At 38.5% G+C, this 19125-nt stretch overlaps 1 protein-coding gene across 8 annotated transcripts in view; it reads right to left on the bottom strand.

Annotated features, from left to right (window-relative positions):
- The window catches only part of cep112 (centrosomal protein 112), a 577437-nt gene that overhangs the window by 227524 nt on the left and 330788 nt on the right, over positions 1-19125 (bottom strand). For all 8 annotated transcript variants that reach the window (XR_011954852.1, XR_011954853.1, XM_072558882.1 and 5 more), the window contains 2 exons: positions 14219-14326; positions 11723-11905 (listed from right to left, as the gene is read on the bottom strand). Coding sequence is in view for 6 of the 8 variants with exons in the window: in XM_072558882.1 (XP_072414983.1) it covers positions 11723-11905; positions 14219-14326 (291 nt within the window). In the remaining 2 variants the exon portion in view is untranslated. The remainder of the gene's footprint in view (positions 1-11722; positions 11906-14218; positions 14327-19125) is intronic.

Genomic DNA, 19125 nt, shown 5'->3' with positions numbered 1-19125 from the left:
CTAGATGTAGAAAGGTTATATAGTCATAGAGATGTACAGCACTAATCAGACCTTTCAGTCCAATTTGTCCATGCCAATCAGATATCCTAAATTAATCTAGTTCCATTTGCAAGTATTTGGCTCATATCCCTCTAAACCCTTCTTATTCATATGCCCAACCAGGTGCCTTTTAAATGTTGCAATTGCATCAGCCTCCACCATTTCTTTCGACAGCTTCTTCCATACAAGCACCACCCACTGCATGAAAAAGCTGCCTCCTTAAGTTCCTTTTAAATCTTTCCTCTCTCACATTAAACCTATGCTCTCTAGATTTGGTCTCCCCTACCCTGGGGTCATGACCTTGACTATTCATCCTATCCTGCCTCTCATGATTTTATAAACCTCTATAAGATCATCCCTCAGCGTCAGATGATCCAGAGAAAAAAGCCCCTTGTGGGAGCATCTAGAACCAAAGACATAATCTCAGAATAAGGGGTCACACACTTAAGACAGAAACAAAGAAGAATTTTTATTCTTAGTTGATAGTGAGTCTGTGGAATTCTTTATTGCAGAGGGCTGTCAAGATTGAGTCATTAAGTACACTCAAAGCTGTGATAATTACTTTAACCAATATGAGAAGTAAGTGTCATAAGGAAAAATTCAGGACAGTAGAACTGATGAACGTACTGAATGGCAGAACAGATCCAAACAGCTGAAGTGTCTAACTATGTTTCTATGTCTATGGTCTTAATTATAACAGCAGACTAAGAAGGTGCACACAGGCTTGGAAGATAGAAATGTATAAAGTGCAGTGAATAATTGTGGTGAGCTGCAAGCACAAATAACTGTGTGGGAGTATGATGTAGGGGCAATAATGGAAACATGGATTCAAAGTGTGAGGTCCAGGAACTTAATATTCAAGGATACAAAGTGAGTTTTGAGAAGATTTGTAGCTCAGGTTGAGGTTTTGGATGTAGGTTTGCTCGCTGAGCTGAAAGGCTCATTTCCAGACATTTCGTTACCCTACTAGGTAACATCTTCAGTGGACCTCAGGCAAAGCAATGCTGAAAATTCCTGCTTTCTATTTATATGTTTGGGTTTCTTTGGGTTGGTGATGTCATTTCCTGTAGTGATGTTATTTCCTGTGGTGAAGTCACTTCCTGTTCCTTTTCTCAGGGGATGGTAGATGGGGTCAAACTCGATGTGTTTGTTGATAGAGTTCTGGTTGGAATGCCATGCTTCTAGGAATTCTCATGCATGACTTTGTTTGGCTTATCCTAGGATGGATGTGTTGTCCCAGTCAGAGTGGTGTCCTTCCTCATCTGTATGTGAGGATACTAGTGAGAGAGGGTCATGTCTTTTTGTGGCTAGTTGGTGTTCATGTATCCTGGTGGCTAGTTTTCTGCCTGTTTGTCCAATGTAGTATTTGTTACAGTCCTTGCACGGTATTTTTTAAATGACGTTAGTTTTGCTCATTGTCTTAGCTGAGACCCTAACTTTTTTTTATTTTATAGGTAGATGTGACATGCCGTGTTCCAGATGTGATGCAACTGGTCAAGCTACTCAGCGATAAGCAAAACACAATTTATTTAAACAATACAGTTAAAATACAAACAAAAGAAAGAGGGATTTAATAATAACAACTATTGGAAAACTTAACAAAATAATAGATATGGCAGCGATTACTAATTAACTGTTCCAATACAGTAGCATCCCACTTGGCAAAAGGCAAATTCAGATACAGATTCTTATATACAGCCCTCCAATTGAGGAGGGAAAAACATCAAGAACAGGTTCAAAGAGAACAGAAGCTCAGAATCATTCACTGAAGCCCCAACCCTTTTGAGATCCCAAAGGCTTCTACTGCTTAAAGTAAAGAAAACCCTAAAATGCTTGGTCTATAAGAGCAGGCCACGTCCAGGCTGCTTCCAAGTAAATAAAACCTCCAAGACCTCACAAGTTGTATATTTAAATAATACTTAAGTCTTAAGTTTGGCACCTCTGCTTTACAATCTCTCTTCAAAAAAAAGAACAAAATATCCTTTTAAAGTGTAGCATTGTCACAATAGCAACATTCTCTGGACTTTTGGTTTCTGTTTTGTCACAGTCTTGAGAATTGTTCAATTGTGATAGGCTTGCAATCTGCTATCCCCCTCTTTCTTTCTGTAACAATATAGCCCTTAGAGTTACAGAATTATACAGTATGTAAACAGGCCCTTCGGTCTAACTCATCATGCTGACCAGACATTCTAAATTAATCTAGTTCCATTTGCCAGCATTTGGCCCATATCCCTCTAGATCCGCTCAGGGTGGCAGTGTGGCATGGTGGCTCAGTGGTTAGCACTGCTGCCTCACAGCACCAGGGTCCCAGGTTTGATTCCAGCCTCAGGCGACTGTCTGTGTGGAGTTTGCACATTCTCCTGGGTGCTCTGGTTTCCTCCCACAGTCCAAAGATGTGCAGGCCAGGTGAATTGCCCATAGTTTTAGGTTCATTAGTCAGAGGGAAATGGGTATGGGTGGGTTACTATTTGGAGGGTCAGTGTGGACTTGTTGGGCCGAAAAGCTTGTTTCCACACTGTAGAGAATCTAATCTAATCTAGTCATATACCCATCTAGATGCCTTTTCAATGTTGTAATTGTAAGCGCCTCCACCACATCCTCTGGCATGTTCTTCCATACATGCACCACTTTCTGCGTGAAAAGTAATTGCCCGTTAGGCTTCTTTTAAGTCTTTCCGCTTAATTTCAAAGGTCACCCCTCAGCCTCCAATTCTCCAGGGAAAAATGCCCCAGCCTATTCAGCCTTTCCAAATAACACAAACCCTCCAATACTGGCAACATACCTGTAAATCTTTTCTGAACCCTTTCAAGTTTAACATATTTCCTGTAGCAGGGAGACCAGAATTGAACACAGTATTCTAAAAGTGGCTTCACCAATGTCCTGTACAGCTGCAACATGACGTCCCAACTCATATACTCAATACACTGAAAAATGAAGACAAACCTGTCAAATGCCTTCTTCACCATTCTGTCTACCTGTGACTCCACTTTCAAGGAACTATGCACCTGCACCCTTTGGTCTCTTTCTTCGGCAATACTACCGACAGCCCTACCATTAACTGTGTAAGTCCTTTAAAGAAAACCAGTTGAATAAGTATCTCAGTTAAGTATTTCCTGAGAGTCAGAGAAAGCTACAGTAATCAATATGTATCATCTCCTTGTAAAGACTGAAAGCTGAGCTGTTAACTCAATCATGATATCTATATCTAAATGACTGATTACTGAACTGAGGGTCTCCCATTGGTCTATGGCCAACAACAATGTGATCTCAGCAGAAAACCAAAGGAATTGTGAAAAAGTCAACTCATTCTATCATTTTAGTTTGGTCTCTTAATCAAAAGGTGTACCCTACTTTTCCACTTGTGATGTTCTGCAGATGAGTGCTTGTGGTGTATTTGGATTAAAGGGGGAATATAGTTCAATTTCGCACAATAGCTTGGTTGATAACCAATTATCTATATGGTTAAAGCATAAGTTTGTTTCTAATAAACAAGCTGCTTTTGAACTAACAGAAGGAAACCTGGTGCAAATCTCTTGATCTAGATAGCAATAATAAAATAAAGCAAACTAACTATACCGGTGACAAAAAAAAGACATTGAGAATTTTGGTGCAGTTTATGGAGCAGTGGGTCTTGATTTCCAGTTCATTCCTTCATAAATAGAGGCACAAAGTAAAACCAATGGCGAACATTTGTAAAACATTGTTTAGGCCATCAAGTGTTCATCTTTGAAGATGAGCAATACTTTCAAAGGAAATTGTTGAACCTTGACGGAAAAGACTTCCAGTGGTCCAGGAATAGAGCACGGAAATGGAACTGACTGGATTGTGCTGCAGACCATCAACATGCACTTCATGGGCCTGATGATCTTCTTTCATGCCATTATGACACTGTACTAAAAATAAAAACATCCTGGACTGACATAATTAACTCCAGCTCTGTGACTACAACCCACTTAAGGTTTCTTCAGTAATTAATGATCCAGTCAGCTCAAACCGCTGTTGAACAATTGTTAGAAATCACATAATCTTATTATGATACTTAACCCTAAAATAACTGGACAAAACAATGCACTTTGAAATTCCATTTACCAGCTTTGTCAATTTACAATCCCACAAGCACTGTTGTGCATGGCATATACTCATTACATATGACGTTGCCCACATTTTCTCTTTTCTGATGCATCTTCAAATCATACTGAATAAATTCACTGGCAATTTAGTAATTGTTATTTTTATAATTGCTTTTCCTTCCAATCTAACCCATCATTAAACATGTTTTTTTATTTGATACAATTGGGGAAGATATTTATATTCAGTTGAAAAACACTCAAATTATAGAGAATATATAATCCAAGAAATTAAAATTCACAACTCACAGTTGCCATAGTAACAACCATGTTACAATTATCCCATTGGTAATATTAATCTTTATTACATCTCACCCCTCTAATATTGCACTCTGATTACCTTCCAATAGCAAGTCACTTCTTTATGTATATAGATTTAATCACTTTCTTAGTTTTTTTTAACACTACTGAAATTCTGAACTGCATGACTGCCTTTTCAGCTGTCCCACATGTGTGATTCTCCACAATATTTTTAAGAATAGCTTTTGCCAATTAGTGAGATATTCAGTGGTTGAGCTATCTAATTACTCACAGCAAGCATCTGGCCCATAATGAAAGTCTGGGAATAAAAACTCATGGAAGCAGGAAACAGAATCTGTGGTCAAGTGATGTAGAGCAGACTCAAATATCTTGTTCGTGGCTGAGGTGCTGCTGTATGAATCAACAAGAATTTGTTTTCTTGTTTGACAGTTTGTGGGTATCAATCTCTGAGGAGTGCAGGGCAACATTTCTGGCAAAAGCAGTCAGCCAGGGTTAACAATATCGTTGGTACCCCAAACAGATACAGAAAAAAGTAGCGTATTGTAAGGAGTTTCCCAAGAGAAACTAACCAAGGATCGATATTTTTAAGGAAGACACACTACATATGCAGGTCATTGCATGTTGGCCTGCTAAAGCATTCTACCTTTGCTGTAAGCCCATGCTAAATTCTCCCACTTTCTTTGCTTTCATGTCTGCAGAACTTCCATCAGCAGATATATTCAAGTCACAACCTACACCATTGAATTGTTTACATCATTCAAGAATTCACATGTACAATCACTACAATCTATTTGGTTATTTACTGCCACTCAGGATGCACACTAGAATAACTGCTGGTTATCAACAAGGTGGCACTGGCAGCAGGAAGAGTGTGGGTTTATCATGGGGCCCAGCATCAGTGGCAGTGTCAGTGAGGTAGGCCCAGTGGCAAAGAGATGGTGCCTGAAGAATGGCGACTCCAACATTGGTGTCTCCAGTGAAGGCAGCAGCGAGGTGATGGAAGGGGTGTGGTAGAGCAAGTTTCATTGCTGAGCTGACTCAAGGCTCCGAACCCATGGCGGAGGTGGCGGAATGAAGATGAACTCTATTTTAATTATATCTTTTTATTCTTTCTAATCTTAAATTATTCAAAATGGCACTAGATTGTTGGAGCTTTTTACTGTATTTTACTATGTTACTGGATTATTCACTGTAAGATACCAGTGATAATAAATCATTCAAATATATCACCATCAAGAAGTCTCTACTTGGACAACTTCAACAGGATTCTAATATACCCAGCCACCTTATGCTATTGATATTAGTCAACAGGAAAGGAAATTAAAATTTTGACTAACCTGACCTATGTTATTGGTTTGATATAAAAATGGAAAGTACATTGATGATATTGCATTTAATTTCTGATCCAGTCTCAAGAGGTCAAAGCAAAAAGGCTGAGGAAAAAGGGGACGTTCCTTTTATTTAGACTGGTTGCAGGTGCCTTTGCAGCAGGTAAACGTTTTGCTGTTTTGGAGGCTGTACAGTCAGCTTAATACATTCTTGTAAGGCAGATGCACTGGGTCGTCCAAATATGGTTGCTTGCGTAATTGCACATGTGTATAGACTGACGTTTGCACCAACCAACGTCCTTGACATGCTTTCTGTCATTCTTTGACATACTATATTCTGAAGCTTCGTGAACAAACAGCTATCTTCAGCAGTGGTTTTGAACTGCTTGGTGCTCAGTCTGAGATGGTATTGACAGTGGCCTGTAAAAGCTTTGCCAAATCTTATTTCAGCTATGTGAGATGTGTAAAGATCAGTGGACAAAATAACTTCAATTGTCTGTCATTATAGTACAAATGGTACATTAAACATATTTCAAGTATCCTCCTCAGCCTTTTACATCATGGTTCAGAGGAAAGTATAATAAAACATAGGAGCTTCCTAGGGACACAACATATCAGAGCCATACTATCTGCATTTTCTTAATTGACATGCTAGTATAGGGAGCCATTCAAGGGTGGTGTGGGGTGGGGGTGGGGGGGTGGTGGGGGGAGTGGAGGTAAACAAAAGAGAAACTAATTGTAATCGGGGATAGTATAGTGTCTATTCACTGTTGTGTGGCCAGGATGGAGAGCTCCAAAGGTTGTGTTGCCTGCTTGGTAGCTAGATTCAGGATATTTCATCTGTGCTGCTGAGGAACTTGGAATGTGTGGGGAAAGATCCAGCTGGGGCTAAATTAAAAAGCATAACCAAGAAGGTAACATCTTTGGGAATCATGAAGAACAAAGAAGTTGCAGAGAAATTGAATAGACACTTTACATAAGTACCTTGTTCGTGGTACAACTATTATTAATCTAATCTTCATCAACCCCTACAGATCAGGAAAAAAATTAAATTACTGAATCTTATTCTTGTATATGGTAGATTCTTTCAGAAATTTAAAACATTGCAAATCTTACTTCATTTTTTGTTAGTCTCTTCTGTTTCTTTGTTTCTTCCTTTTTAATCCATTGTCTGTTCATTCTCATTCTATACCTGATTAAGTCACATGGCTTGCTTCCCAACTCCCAGCTGAAGAAAAGTTGATTGGAAGGCGACTCAGTCATTGGAAGCACAACCTACAGCTGTGGCACTGGAGGAGGCTACACTCCCTAAATGGAGGACCTCCTGCTGAAAGGCAGGGCTCTACAGCCGGTGCTGCCAGTATTGCTGGAAGAGGATCATGGCTGCAAACGAAGGTAATTCTTGCGTTTTTATGCTGGATAGGGATCCTAGAGTCCAGGTAACAGTGGGGGAGAGGGGTTGGGAGTGTAGGACAAAGAGAAGCCAGGTAGCGGCCAGGTTCTGTCAAGCAGGTAATGTTGATGGAGCACTGGACTGGCATCTTGGCTTCGGGGGGAATGCCCTCAATGCACATGGGGCATTTTAGTCCCTTTCCTCCTGTACTTCTTCATGAAGGCACTAAAACATTGGGCTTCTCACTGTCTTGAGTGTTTCAGCTGCATTCTGGTGTGGGCAGCATAATATCGGTGTCAATTGATGCGTCATTATTTATTTACCTCTGTGAGCATGTATGCAAGCATGCATGTGTGGTGGTGGTGGCAGTGGGATTGGTGGTGGAAATGGCCGATGCTAGATATCCTGCTTATTGGTTAAGAGGATGGACTGTTGGTTTTGTGGCTGACTGAAGTCCGAACTGCATGGCTACCCTCACCAAGCCATTACTAGCTTGCACTTGCAGAAACTTATAGGTGAAAACTACTTTGAGCTGAAAGTTGCAGGTAAGAAGTTCCATTCTAGCAATACTGAGACCCACATTTCTGAAGTGGATAGGGAGGATACCATAAGGCATAGGGGAGAGTTGAAAGTATAGCGAAGTGAACTCACGCTTCATGCGCTGAAGACAGTAGTATCAAAGGATGGATTTACAGTTTACTTTATCATCAGAGAATTCTCCTTGCATCACTACAAGATAATCTGATGGTGTTTTCAATCAAAGTTTACAGACTTGAAATGCTAACTCTTGTTTCTTCCACCACAGAGGCTGCCAGACATGCTGAGTATGACCAACATTTTCTGTTTCTTCACTTCAGATTTCCAGCATCCACCATTTCTAGCCTTTGTACTACAGTCTGTTGTTGTAATATTTCATCCTTACATTGCGAAATTTCCTGCTGATAATACATTGCTGACAAAAGAAACAAAAGAGTGCATAGATACCTAAATCTTACAATATCTTACAAAACAGAATTAACATTGATAAAATTGGTATTCCCAGAATGAACTAAACTACTGCAGATCAGTTGTTATCTAACTGATTGTATAATCCTTCAAACTCAAAGCAAATGAACCTTATTGGAAGGAGAATTACATGCACTGATGATTGTTACAACTGATACAAAAAGGCGATAACTCCTGGATGGTTCACAGACAAAATCAGTCTGTCTAAGATCAACATCCTGCTGTATTTCATATTCTCCACTCTCCTTCAAGAGAGCTATGTGCTGGTGCTTGGAACATTTGACATGGCCACATATTGTTGCTTGGTAGCTCATATCACCAGCTAGTAGGTTGTCTCTGTTTTTGACATTGATATTACATGGTTTGAAGTTATGCCAGGCATCTCTTTGTATTTGTTCTGCTGCTCACCTTGTATCTACTTGTCCTATTTCAGCTTGTTTACCACAAAACCTTGACAATAATGGGTATGCCATTCTGTATTATGCTTTAGTTGGGAAAATGTGATCAAATTCAAGCACGAAGTACGTGCTCTTCATTCTCATGTCGGAAGACGTACTGGAAAAAGGAACATTCATTTTCATTAATTGAAATTTAATTTATCATGAGTGTTTCCAAATCATGAAATTCCCAATCAAAACTTGGCTTGGGTTTAAAAGGATCAGAACTTTACCCTCAATTATTCAAATCTTCCAATCCTCCCCTCCTTGATGCATTCCGAAGTCAGGATTTAGTGCTCGATAATGAAGACCTCCTACATTAAATCTGAGATTCACTTTTATATACTAAAAAACACAGAATTATGAACTAGCAAGGGTACCACTATCAAAGTAAAGTACGTTTAAAATTCCCTGACAACATGCAAATCCTTTGATTAAAGATACCAACCCACATCTGCTCTGACAGATTGCATGACATGAACACTCTAACATGGAATAAGCTTCAATGGACAAAGAAATACTTTTTTATAATCTTAACGGATCAACAAGTTCAAATTAGATTGTTCGAGGTACAATGGTTAACACATCTACCAAACTGACATAACCAAAGACAAAATAAAATATTGATAATGTTAATCTTCAAACTGCCATTCAACCTGTCCAAGAAAATACATTCTTCTTCTCAATGCAACCTTCAATTTTCTTTCTTTTTTCGCTTCTCAGATTAGCAAAACATTTTCAAATACTTGTTAAATAAATCTAACCTGACATCATCAAGCTATTCTTCAACAAAACTCAACGATAATGAAATAAATTTATCCTTCAGCTATATTTCAATATTTAATTTGGGATGATCAAACAAATCTTACTGAAGATAGTAGCAAGTTGAAAATGATTCTACCATACCACTTGACAGCTTGGGCAAATAGAAGCAGCTTGGGAAAGTACAAACCATGATATTTTAACTCACATATTTACTTGAATTAAATATTTTACCTCAATGCACTGCTTTAATAGAATAATATAAAATCACATTATTTGATTGACAACTGGTTGGTCTTGAGATAATAATACTCAAAACCAAATGCAAATACCATTTTAAGACATCCACTAGAACCAGTGCATTCATTTTATATGCACCTAGCTCATATTTTACAACAGATGGACATGAGATAGAATCTCACGGACAATCGCCTTCTGATCATAGGCAATATGAAATAGTGTATCTGCACATAAAAATTTACTAAATTGTTCAAGTCACTCGTTTGTGACTTCAGGAAGGTGTGGATGAAATGAAATGTCTTTGATTCGTCCTGTGATCCCTTATAAAATTGCCTCTCTGTCAAATATCAAGCTTATTTCATGCTGCTCATAATAAAATTCACTCAAATATGCAATTGATAGAATCCCTGTATAAATATTCTGATAATGTATTAATTTCTCCAACATTCTGTCTAGGTTTGCATGCCCAACGTTTAAGAAGTTGGGATTTCATTAGAATTTCAGTCTTTTCAAGATGGTGTGCCAATGAATGCTGAAAATCAATGGCTCTAACGGAACACAACAAGAAGACTTATATGGCCTGGTAAACGATTTGACAAGCTTGAATTACGTAAATTAAAAACAGCAGATGAAAACATTCTATTCATGAGTGCTATAGTTTAAAAGGAATAGAATGGCTGTTAGTGTAGTCTTCTGTCCTAAGAGCTTAAACAAAATCATCAGGTGTATGTAGAAGCCAACAGACGTCATCCCATAACGGGAAATTTGGTATGGAACTTGGCATCTTTCAAAAGCTTTGAATTGCTCAGTCCACACAATGCAGACACTCAGCCCTACGGACCCGCCCTTGCAAATGCATTGGGTTTTATACTTTTTTGTTGGAAACAATTTCATATTCACGCTCAACACTAAACAACCGGGATCCCCGAAGTTATGGTCCCTTTATTTGTTCATAACAAAATGTTTTACAGAAAATAATTAAGATAATGCACTGAGTAGTGTGGATGCCTTCAGGTGGAATGAATAGGCAACATGTTGAAACTGGTTGAAAAGAAAAGACCCTGCCATCCATATTTTAGGGTGTTGAATAATTTAAATCTATTGCTGAGGTATGGAATTCAATGTGCAAGGAAACAGTAAAACTTTTAGGTTGCTTTCGATGAATTCACTTGTCCTTCTTTGAATCAGTATTCTTCAAACATATGTCCCTCAGATATCAACAGAAAAATTTTAGCATCATTGGAGGCTATTTTTGTGCTAGTTTTACTGTACTTGCCAGAGATGCAGACATCGAGCATAATGTCACCGCATTCCCTTAATCTTTCTGCAGTGGTTTCAAGCAGGCCTCTTTCCTTCCTGCTGATAGAGTTAGGTTTACAGCTCAAAAACACAACGCATCTGCAAGTTTTTTTTTGTAAAAACGCTCAGAACTAATCTAAATCATTTTCCATGCTGACAATGCACATTTCATCCGTAAGTTTGATGGTTCAAATGTGTCCACAGTTGGGGGTTATTCTGTCAAATGGCTTCCAACAGTGACTGTTAAGTTCAAGGATTGGGGGAGAAAAAAGGCAACAAAAAAAACTCTAGGGGAGAGCAATATGTCTAAACCGCACAAATTCAAGAACACTCCACTGTCAGGATATCCAGTAGTGCAAAAATGAGGGATTTGTGGGAGAAGATTTGGGGAGGGCAGGGGGGTGAAATGTGGCTGATGGGAATAAAAATAATGCATGGCTTCCCACAGAGCAAAATAAAAATAAATGATAAAACGTGAATATTCGACTTACGCGTATGACAAAGACCAAGTATGATTCCCAGTTAACGGAAGAAATCCAAAATAATGGAACCATGACTCCAGGTGAAAGTGAAAGGCTAAATTCTGTCGCATCAGGGGACATTTTAAAGCTGGCAACCTGCAGTTTCTGCAGATTAAGCTTATTTATCCCTATTCGACATTAGAAGACTCAAACGCGAAGGACTGCACGCCCCCACTAAATCGGCGATCAGGCGCATAATTCCAATATCCCAAAAGCGAATTGCATTATTACCATATTTGCAAATACTTAAAGGAAGATTTTTCTTTTATTTAGTAAAATAAACAAAAAAAAAGATGTCAGCCATTTTCACCTGCGAGTCTCGCTTCCTCCATTCCTGAGTCTGGTTTTCATGCTCCACTATGGCGGCACGCAGCTGTTTTTCCAAGTTATCAATCTCGCGTTCGTGCTCTCGGACCAGGCTGTCTTTTTCCGCGTTGTGCTGCTGGAATAGGTGCGTCTTCTCCTGCTCATGCTCCAGCTTCAATTCTACTATCTGATTGGACAAGGAAGAGTCCTGTTCATCAATACCACATCACTATTACCATGACAACAATTCTTCTGCTGCATTTTCCCTCTAATTCCTTGTAAATTGATCAATTTGTCAAAGATACTCCTTTCTTTTTGTACCCTAACAGAATGCAAAACAGAATTTGTGTCATCGTGCCAACACCCCTCTGCAGGTGTTAAAGCACTCCATTGAATTTGCTCATTATATACCTGCTCACTAGCATCCACCCCTCCCACACCATTTTTGGAAACTGATCATTTTCCCAGTTCTTTCTATAATACGTATGAGCAGAAATGCAATAAATCGATGAACAACTTTCATAAAAATCAGGCTACATTTATAATATTTCCCTGTTGCTGAAATAACTGGCCTAAAACTATATTTCTGTAAAACTGTAAAACCTAATCCTTATTTGAACCGTTAAATGCCGATTTCTGCAGCTATTCAAATTAAAAATGAGGTTTCAATGAAAACACGCACAAAAGGTTTTTTCTTTTTAAATCTTTACAGAATGGAATTTGGATTTTATTTTTGTGGAAAAATCAGCAGGTTACGATTCTACAGTTCCATTTCCACGCAGACAAAAATAAACCAATTTACAGTCGTTTTTACATGAAAGCCGGAGCATTATCTCGCTGTCAGCTACGTGATTCTGAAATAAACAGACTTACGTGTTCAGCAGGACGCCTGCTGTGCTGGTAGCTCGCTATGATTACACATAAAGCAGTCTATTCCCCAATATTCTGTTCTCAGTCTCTACCAAGCTGGATACTGTGACCTTGGCCAATCCTCAGCTCTTCTCACTAGGTTTGAATGGTAGTATGAAACCGAGGCCTACTTTCTACTGCTTTGATACTAATCCGCCCAGACTGTGCACAATGGCACCCTACCTGGCCTTCTGACTATAGGCAGCTAGGCTGGCTTTGAAGCAGGTGATGAATAGGGGCCTGCAGGATGCCAGATTTCCAGCAGATGCCAGGCCACACAGCTGCTAGGAACAGTCACTTACATTTTTCTTCAGTTTTGGTTGATTTTCATCGAGATGTCGTTCGGACCAAAAGATATAAGCTCATTTTAAGCAGAGACATTCTCTTGTATAACAGCTGATGGCTAGATCACTCTCAAATGCTTCTACATGCGCAGGGCATTCTAAGAGTACTTAACCCTTAGGCAACTTTCAAACTGAAACCAATTAATAAATTCGACCCCAAGGGACGTCTCAATTTGAACTTTTTTTAAACACATTTCACTGTAGACACATTCAATCTTAAATGTGGTAATGCTGTCCCTCCCTTCTCTCTGCATGCAAACAATAAAGCCAAGGTTTGCTGTTTACGACAACTTTGCTAATGTTTCAGTATATTACAAACCCGCGTTGTGGAGCACTGCTCTAATATTCATCAGTTTCGATTCCACTGCCCTGTACTGAACTGAATCAATGCTGCTTACGTTCATGACGCAGCCCTACATACCTCAATTATTTATTATTTCAAAGAGAAAGATGTTCGAAAAATTGAAGAGGGATTAGGCATGTAGTGGAAGACAAAGAGAAATGCAATGGCAGACAACATTTTGAGGTTAAGAGTTTTGTGCTCATCAGTGACAGGAAACATGAGCTCATAATTTTAAAGCAAAACTGATGTCCGGTTTAAAATAAAACAGGTGCACTGGACAGGTACTAATTGTTGCTGCTAATTAACAACAAGCACGTTATTTCAATTTTACATCCTGCAGTGCAAAGCTATAGCTTATTTCCTTCTTCATTCTCTCCATCCTGCCAAAAAAGGTTAATCAGTGGCTCTTGGGGCATTGTCTTCAGATATCATGACATAAAAAAGCCATTTTTCATAGCAGATGTTTTTTGTGCTAGCTTTGTCAATAATATTTGGAAGGTGTATTCATTCTACGCAAATCAATATAATGACTAGCCTCAACATGGGCAATGTTTTGCACCTGTTTACAATAATGAATGCACCTTGTCCTCATTCTTCCATTCATTCTGGTTCAGTCATCTTCCTTATAAAGCAAATAGATTTTTGCTCTTCTTTTTTCCCTTAAATCTTTAAAGATGCATTATTGGTCACTCAGTGCAACACATAATACACATGAATGTTAAAATGTTTAGTTTCCAAATATATTTCCTAATATAATGAGTGCAGAGTAATGATAATGTGGGAGAATCAAAATCATTATTGTTTTTCACTGAATCCCCAGTGACCAAAATTATTCTAAGCATTTCCTGAAAAGACTTAGAATCTTTGTTTCCATAAAAGTCGAAAAGAATGTGATTATATGTACCTGTTGTTCATATCGCTGTTTGAGTTCCTCCAACTGCCAAGAGAATTCTTTTGATTGTTTCTCTCGGACAGATTTTGATCTACTTAGATCTGCCTCAACCTTCTCCATCTATAAAATGCAAAAGAGAGAATTTTTGATTTGACACTGTAGTCATAGAGACAAAAATCTATAACTACTTCACTATACGAAATACAGCTTTAAACAAAGTGTGTCCAGGTGGGGAGTAAACCTTGATTATGTTGCAGCCACTATTTTTGATTTCTATTTGAATAAAATCAAGACATATTCTTGATTACTCATTTTATGAAAACACCAGGAACAATTAAAAAAAATTACATAGGAAAAGTTTTTAAAATTCTGATGACAAAGTAAATCAATCAAAACAAGATCAGAAACAAACTTCAAATGCATTTGCCATTTTCCTTTGCATAAAGGCCTCCTCCAGTTACAGATTCTGTCCCTGAGGCATCAGCAAACTGATCTAAGGAATGTGAATTATATAGAGAAAACTGGAACCAGCAAAGCAGCAGGTTAACCCATTGTGCAGTTGGCAAAGAATGGTTTAAAAACACAGTGATTGGTTAAAACAGCCCTGTACTCTATTGTCAGTGAATGTTAGTCACACTGACATTAGCAGTGAGATGGTGGCTGAATGTATCGGCCATGTTTTTTGATTCTAAATCCTGTGATCCTGTTTTGTAATTTCACTCCTTACAGCAATGAACTTCAGTTGTACAATACTCTTGAATGTTAATCATTATTTGCAGCAATGTGCCAACTTCTTAAATCCACTTGACAATATTAGCCCAAAAATGACAAGTCATCAACATTGTTTATTGAGCTAATGGATTGCTCTATGTTGTGAAGGAAGAAGGTTATCCTATGATCCCTTGCTGATCTCACCCGTGCAGAGGGAGGTCCTCAGAAATGACTCAAAGTTTTGCCCAGTAGAATGGGACAGGTCACAAAATTATCACATAACTCAAAGCAACTAAATCAAGAATGGCAAAGACTCATTAGGACCACTTTATTACAGGCTAATTGAAAGCTACTGTCTTTTGAAACAGCAAATAATGACCACCAGGGGAAAAATGTGAAAATAAATAGTTTTCGATATTCTTTCACTCATTTACCAACAACAGTTGGGTGCATAAACTTAATGTTCCTCATCTAGAACATGACAACTGCACATACTTGCCATCAATGCTTTGAAGACCCTTGGCTTCTCACAGACGTCTTGTGCTATGAAGTCCTTCTTCACTATACACATCAATCTCCATTAGAAGCTGTTACCAAGTTTGGTTAGTGAGGTCATCTGACATTATTTACAATCATTTACAGAAGATATGGTTGGTTCTCTGTAGGATGCCTAATTCTGTTACTCTTACTTTCTCACTATATGGTCAAACTTGTCAAGTGTCACACATTCACTGAGCTGAGCATAATTTCATTTTGGTCTGAAAATGCAGCTTTGTTAATGACAACTCAAAATATTTAAATGCATTTGAGATCCTTGTCCCTTAGGCCTGTGATAAGCTTCACTCTGTACTTCCCAGAATGATGACAGCTCAACAAAGGCTAATATTGACAAAGTGAACTTGAATATCTGTCAAAGATTCCTTGTGCACTGCAAGGTGTCCCAACGTTAACTGTCAGAAATTACAGCCCCAAATTAAGGGCTTTCTTTTAAATCATACTAGTAGGTATTCGTAGAATATTTAGCACTTCATTGTATAAGCAGTTCATTCAAAGGACAGACAGAGGATTTCCAGGATTTTGACTCAATAACAGTGAAGGAATGTCCATAAGACATAAGAAATAGGAAAAGGAGTAGGCCATTTGGCCCATTAAACCTGCTCCACCATTCAATAGTATCATGATACCTCACATCCACTTTCCTGCATTCTTCCTGTAATCCTTGATTCCCCTACTGATCAAGAATCTATTTATCTGAGTCTTAAATATACATGAGATATCTGTCCCCTCAGCTCTCTCTGGCAAGGAGTTCCAAAGACTCACAACACTCTGAAAGAAGAAATTCCTCTTTATCTCAGTCATAAATTGAAGTCCTTTGTTCTGAATCTATACCCACTAGTCCAAGATTGTCCCACGAGGGGTAACATCCTCTCAGTGTATACTCTGTCAAGCTCTTGAGATATGAGGGGTACAAAGAGGCAGCAAAAAGCATGTTGGAAGGGGGGATGTTGTTAAGGGTTAGGTGTGGTGGGGTGGGAACTGGAAGCCGCAAAGAAGTGAGAAAAGTTTTAAACCTATCAACAAAGTAATAATGAGTAACTAGGATTCAAGAAAATCTCAAATCATTGAGGTAATGATTTTCTTGCAAATGAATGCAGGATATCTAGTTTAGGACAGTGTTCAGGAGCTGCTGTACTTGGAAAAAAAAACCTAGTGGATTTCACTGTAATGAACTGTTGACTGTGAGATTTATTTCTAAACATGTGTTCAGAAATGCACTAAAGAGTTTATGCCTGCCTGGTTAAAACATTTCAACTTTGTGACTGCACAATGGAAATGTGTGACTGCGACCTCATGAGTCTGTAGGAGATCTGTTTAGGATGATGGCTTTTTGCATATGGAAGTGTGTGTGTGTCAGTTAATTTTTTTTAAAAAGTGTGAATTTCTGCCTGAATGAAAGAGCTGATAATTATTAAGGATGTTGATGAATTATTCTAATTCTGCTTGTGTATGAGAGTTTAAATTTCTCACTTGTCAACATGAAAATAGAAGATATCTTTTAGCTTTAGGTAACAACTTGATTATGCTTTCAAACTTAGCGAATCATCCTTACCAACTTTCTAAAAGAAGTAAAGAAAGTCAATGAAATATATTTCATATGTAGCAGAGCCTGAGAGAGATCCTTTATTTTGATGTTGCAATAGCAGCCTGTGATAAGTCCATCACTTCAGGTCTCCTCAACAGTCAAGACTCACTTGTTTGATGTACAAAGTTAAAAATCACACAACACCAGGTTATAGTCCAACAGGTTTAACTGGAAGCACACTAGCTTTCGGAGCGACGTGAAAGAAGTGAAACTATCACTGTATTCTAACAGATGAAAGGCTTAAGAGACAATCAATTTTTCAATGTATGATTTCAGTTACATCACACTGCAAATTTTTGCTACGATCGAGCCCTCCACTAACACCTGATGAAGGAGCGTCGCTCTGAAAGCTAGTGTGCTTCCAATTAAACCTGTTGGACTATAACCTGGTGTTGTGTGATTTTTAACTTTGTATGCCCCAGTCCAACACCAGCATCTCCAAATCATGACTACTATCGACACCACTAACTGCCGGCTTAAAGTTGTTTGATGTAAGTAGTTGTACATTCATCAGCTAGCCATTTCTTTCCTTGTCCTGGAGCCTTGAGCCTTCAGCTCAAATCCAATCAAAGATCAGTAGCAGCTGTAGCAAAGCTGTACACTGATTTCTAAAGTGCGGCATGAACAGTGACACGGTGGCTTTACACACTTTCTCTCGAAGTGCAAGTTTACCTAAACACCCTATAAATCTCCTTCCTCACCATCCAAAAATTACTGAGAAAACAAATGAAGGTAGATCTACAGCTTGAACTGAAGCATCGTCATCAATATGCCCACCTGAAGTTGAATCCAGTCCAGCCTAATTTTCCCTCAATTCCACGAAATATTGGCAGTGAAATCTCACAGCATCAATTGTCTATTGGCTAAGGATGGTGTACAAAACCTGAAAAATGAACATTTGATTTCACTGAAGTTTAGATATTTGACCATTATTTTTCAGAGGTGAGTGTTTTCCAGCTAAATATTTCCGCACAAAAAAGGTCAGCTTTGAAAACTTCATTTTTCTTGCAAGCAAATCATTGTTGTTGACATATTCACCAGATGGCGCTGCATTGTGCGCTGGGAAATAACAGGTTAATGGCTACAGTGGTCTGCTCAAGAAAAAGCTTACGCCACTGATATCCCCATTTTATCAGAATCCAGCTTAATATCTAACAAAGCCTAAACTATCCCAATCTTTGATAGACTATAAAAGCCTAAACTATCCCAATCTTTGATAGACTATAAACACAGACTCTGATGACAAGAAAGCTGGTGATAACGATGAAACAGATTTAGTGGCTGGTCTAAAAGGTACTGTGTTGGACTTCATAGCTTTCCTCACATCAAAGCATGTCATTTGGAAGCAATCTATTCTTATGCATCTGTGCTGGGATCAATTAGTAACAGTGGAAAACTGAATTCCTTTCAAGAGTGTTTCCTGATTTGAAGCTAATTTTTTTCCCCTTGGCAAAATGAACTTGTCCTTAGGAATCAATGGTGCTGCAGGGATTATGCAACCCACAAAATCCACACTTCCAAAATAATTACACGGTCAACTTTGTGTGATCTGAGGATGAGCATGAGGTGCAACCAGAAAAAAAAAGATGAAAGTATGCGAGTTGCTGAGGATAGAGACTTTCCATCACCACATATCATTCTCTGGTTCCTAATTTTAAGGCAAAAGTGAAGTACAGAAACTGTGGTGCAATACAAGAAAGAGCTTGTGGATGAATGCAAGTCTTTAGCACTATTCTGAGGATTGCTCCTGTTTGGAGCTGAATTTAAAAGAAAGCACTTACATCTAAATCACATCATTTATGATCTCAAGACATCTCAAAGCCCTTCACGACCAATGACTTCTTTTTAAGAAATAAAAGGAAATGCAGGACCTAATCTGTGTGCAGCGAGAGAATAACAGGATAATCATATTTTCAATTTAAGTAGTTGAGGGGTAAATGTTGGTTTGGATAACAGGAAAGCTCTTAGTTCAGCTTTAAATAGAGGGATCTTTTACACCTGCCTCATTTAAATAAATCACTTGAAAAATACATCACCAATGGTGCAGCACTCCTCAGACCTTCAC

This window comes from Chiloscyllium punctatum, chromosome 39 (genome assembly GCF_047496795.1).
Source record: "Chiloscyllium punctatum isolate Juve2018m chromosome 39, sChiPun1.3, whole genome shotgun sequence".
NCBI lineage: Eukaryota > Metazoa > Chordata > Chondrichthyes > Orectolobiformes > Hemiscylliidae > Chiloscyllium > Chiloscyllium punctatum.
Note: the sequence above shows the minus strand (reverse complement) of the source record. Positions and strands in the feature narration are given on the sequence as shown.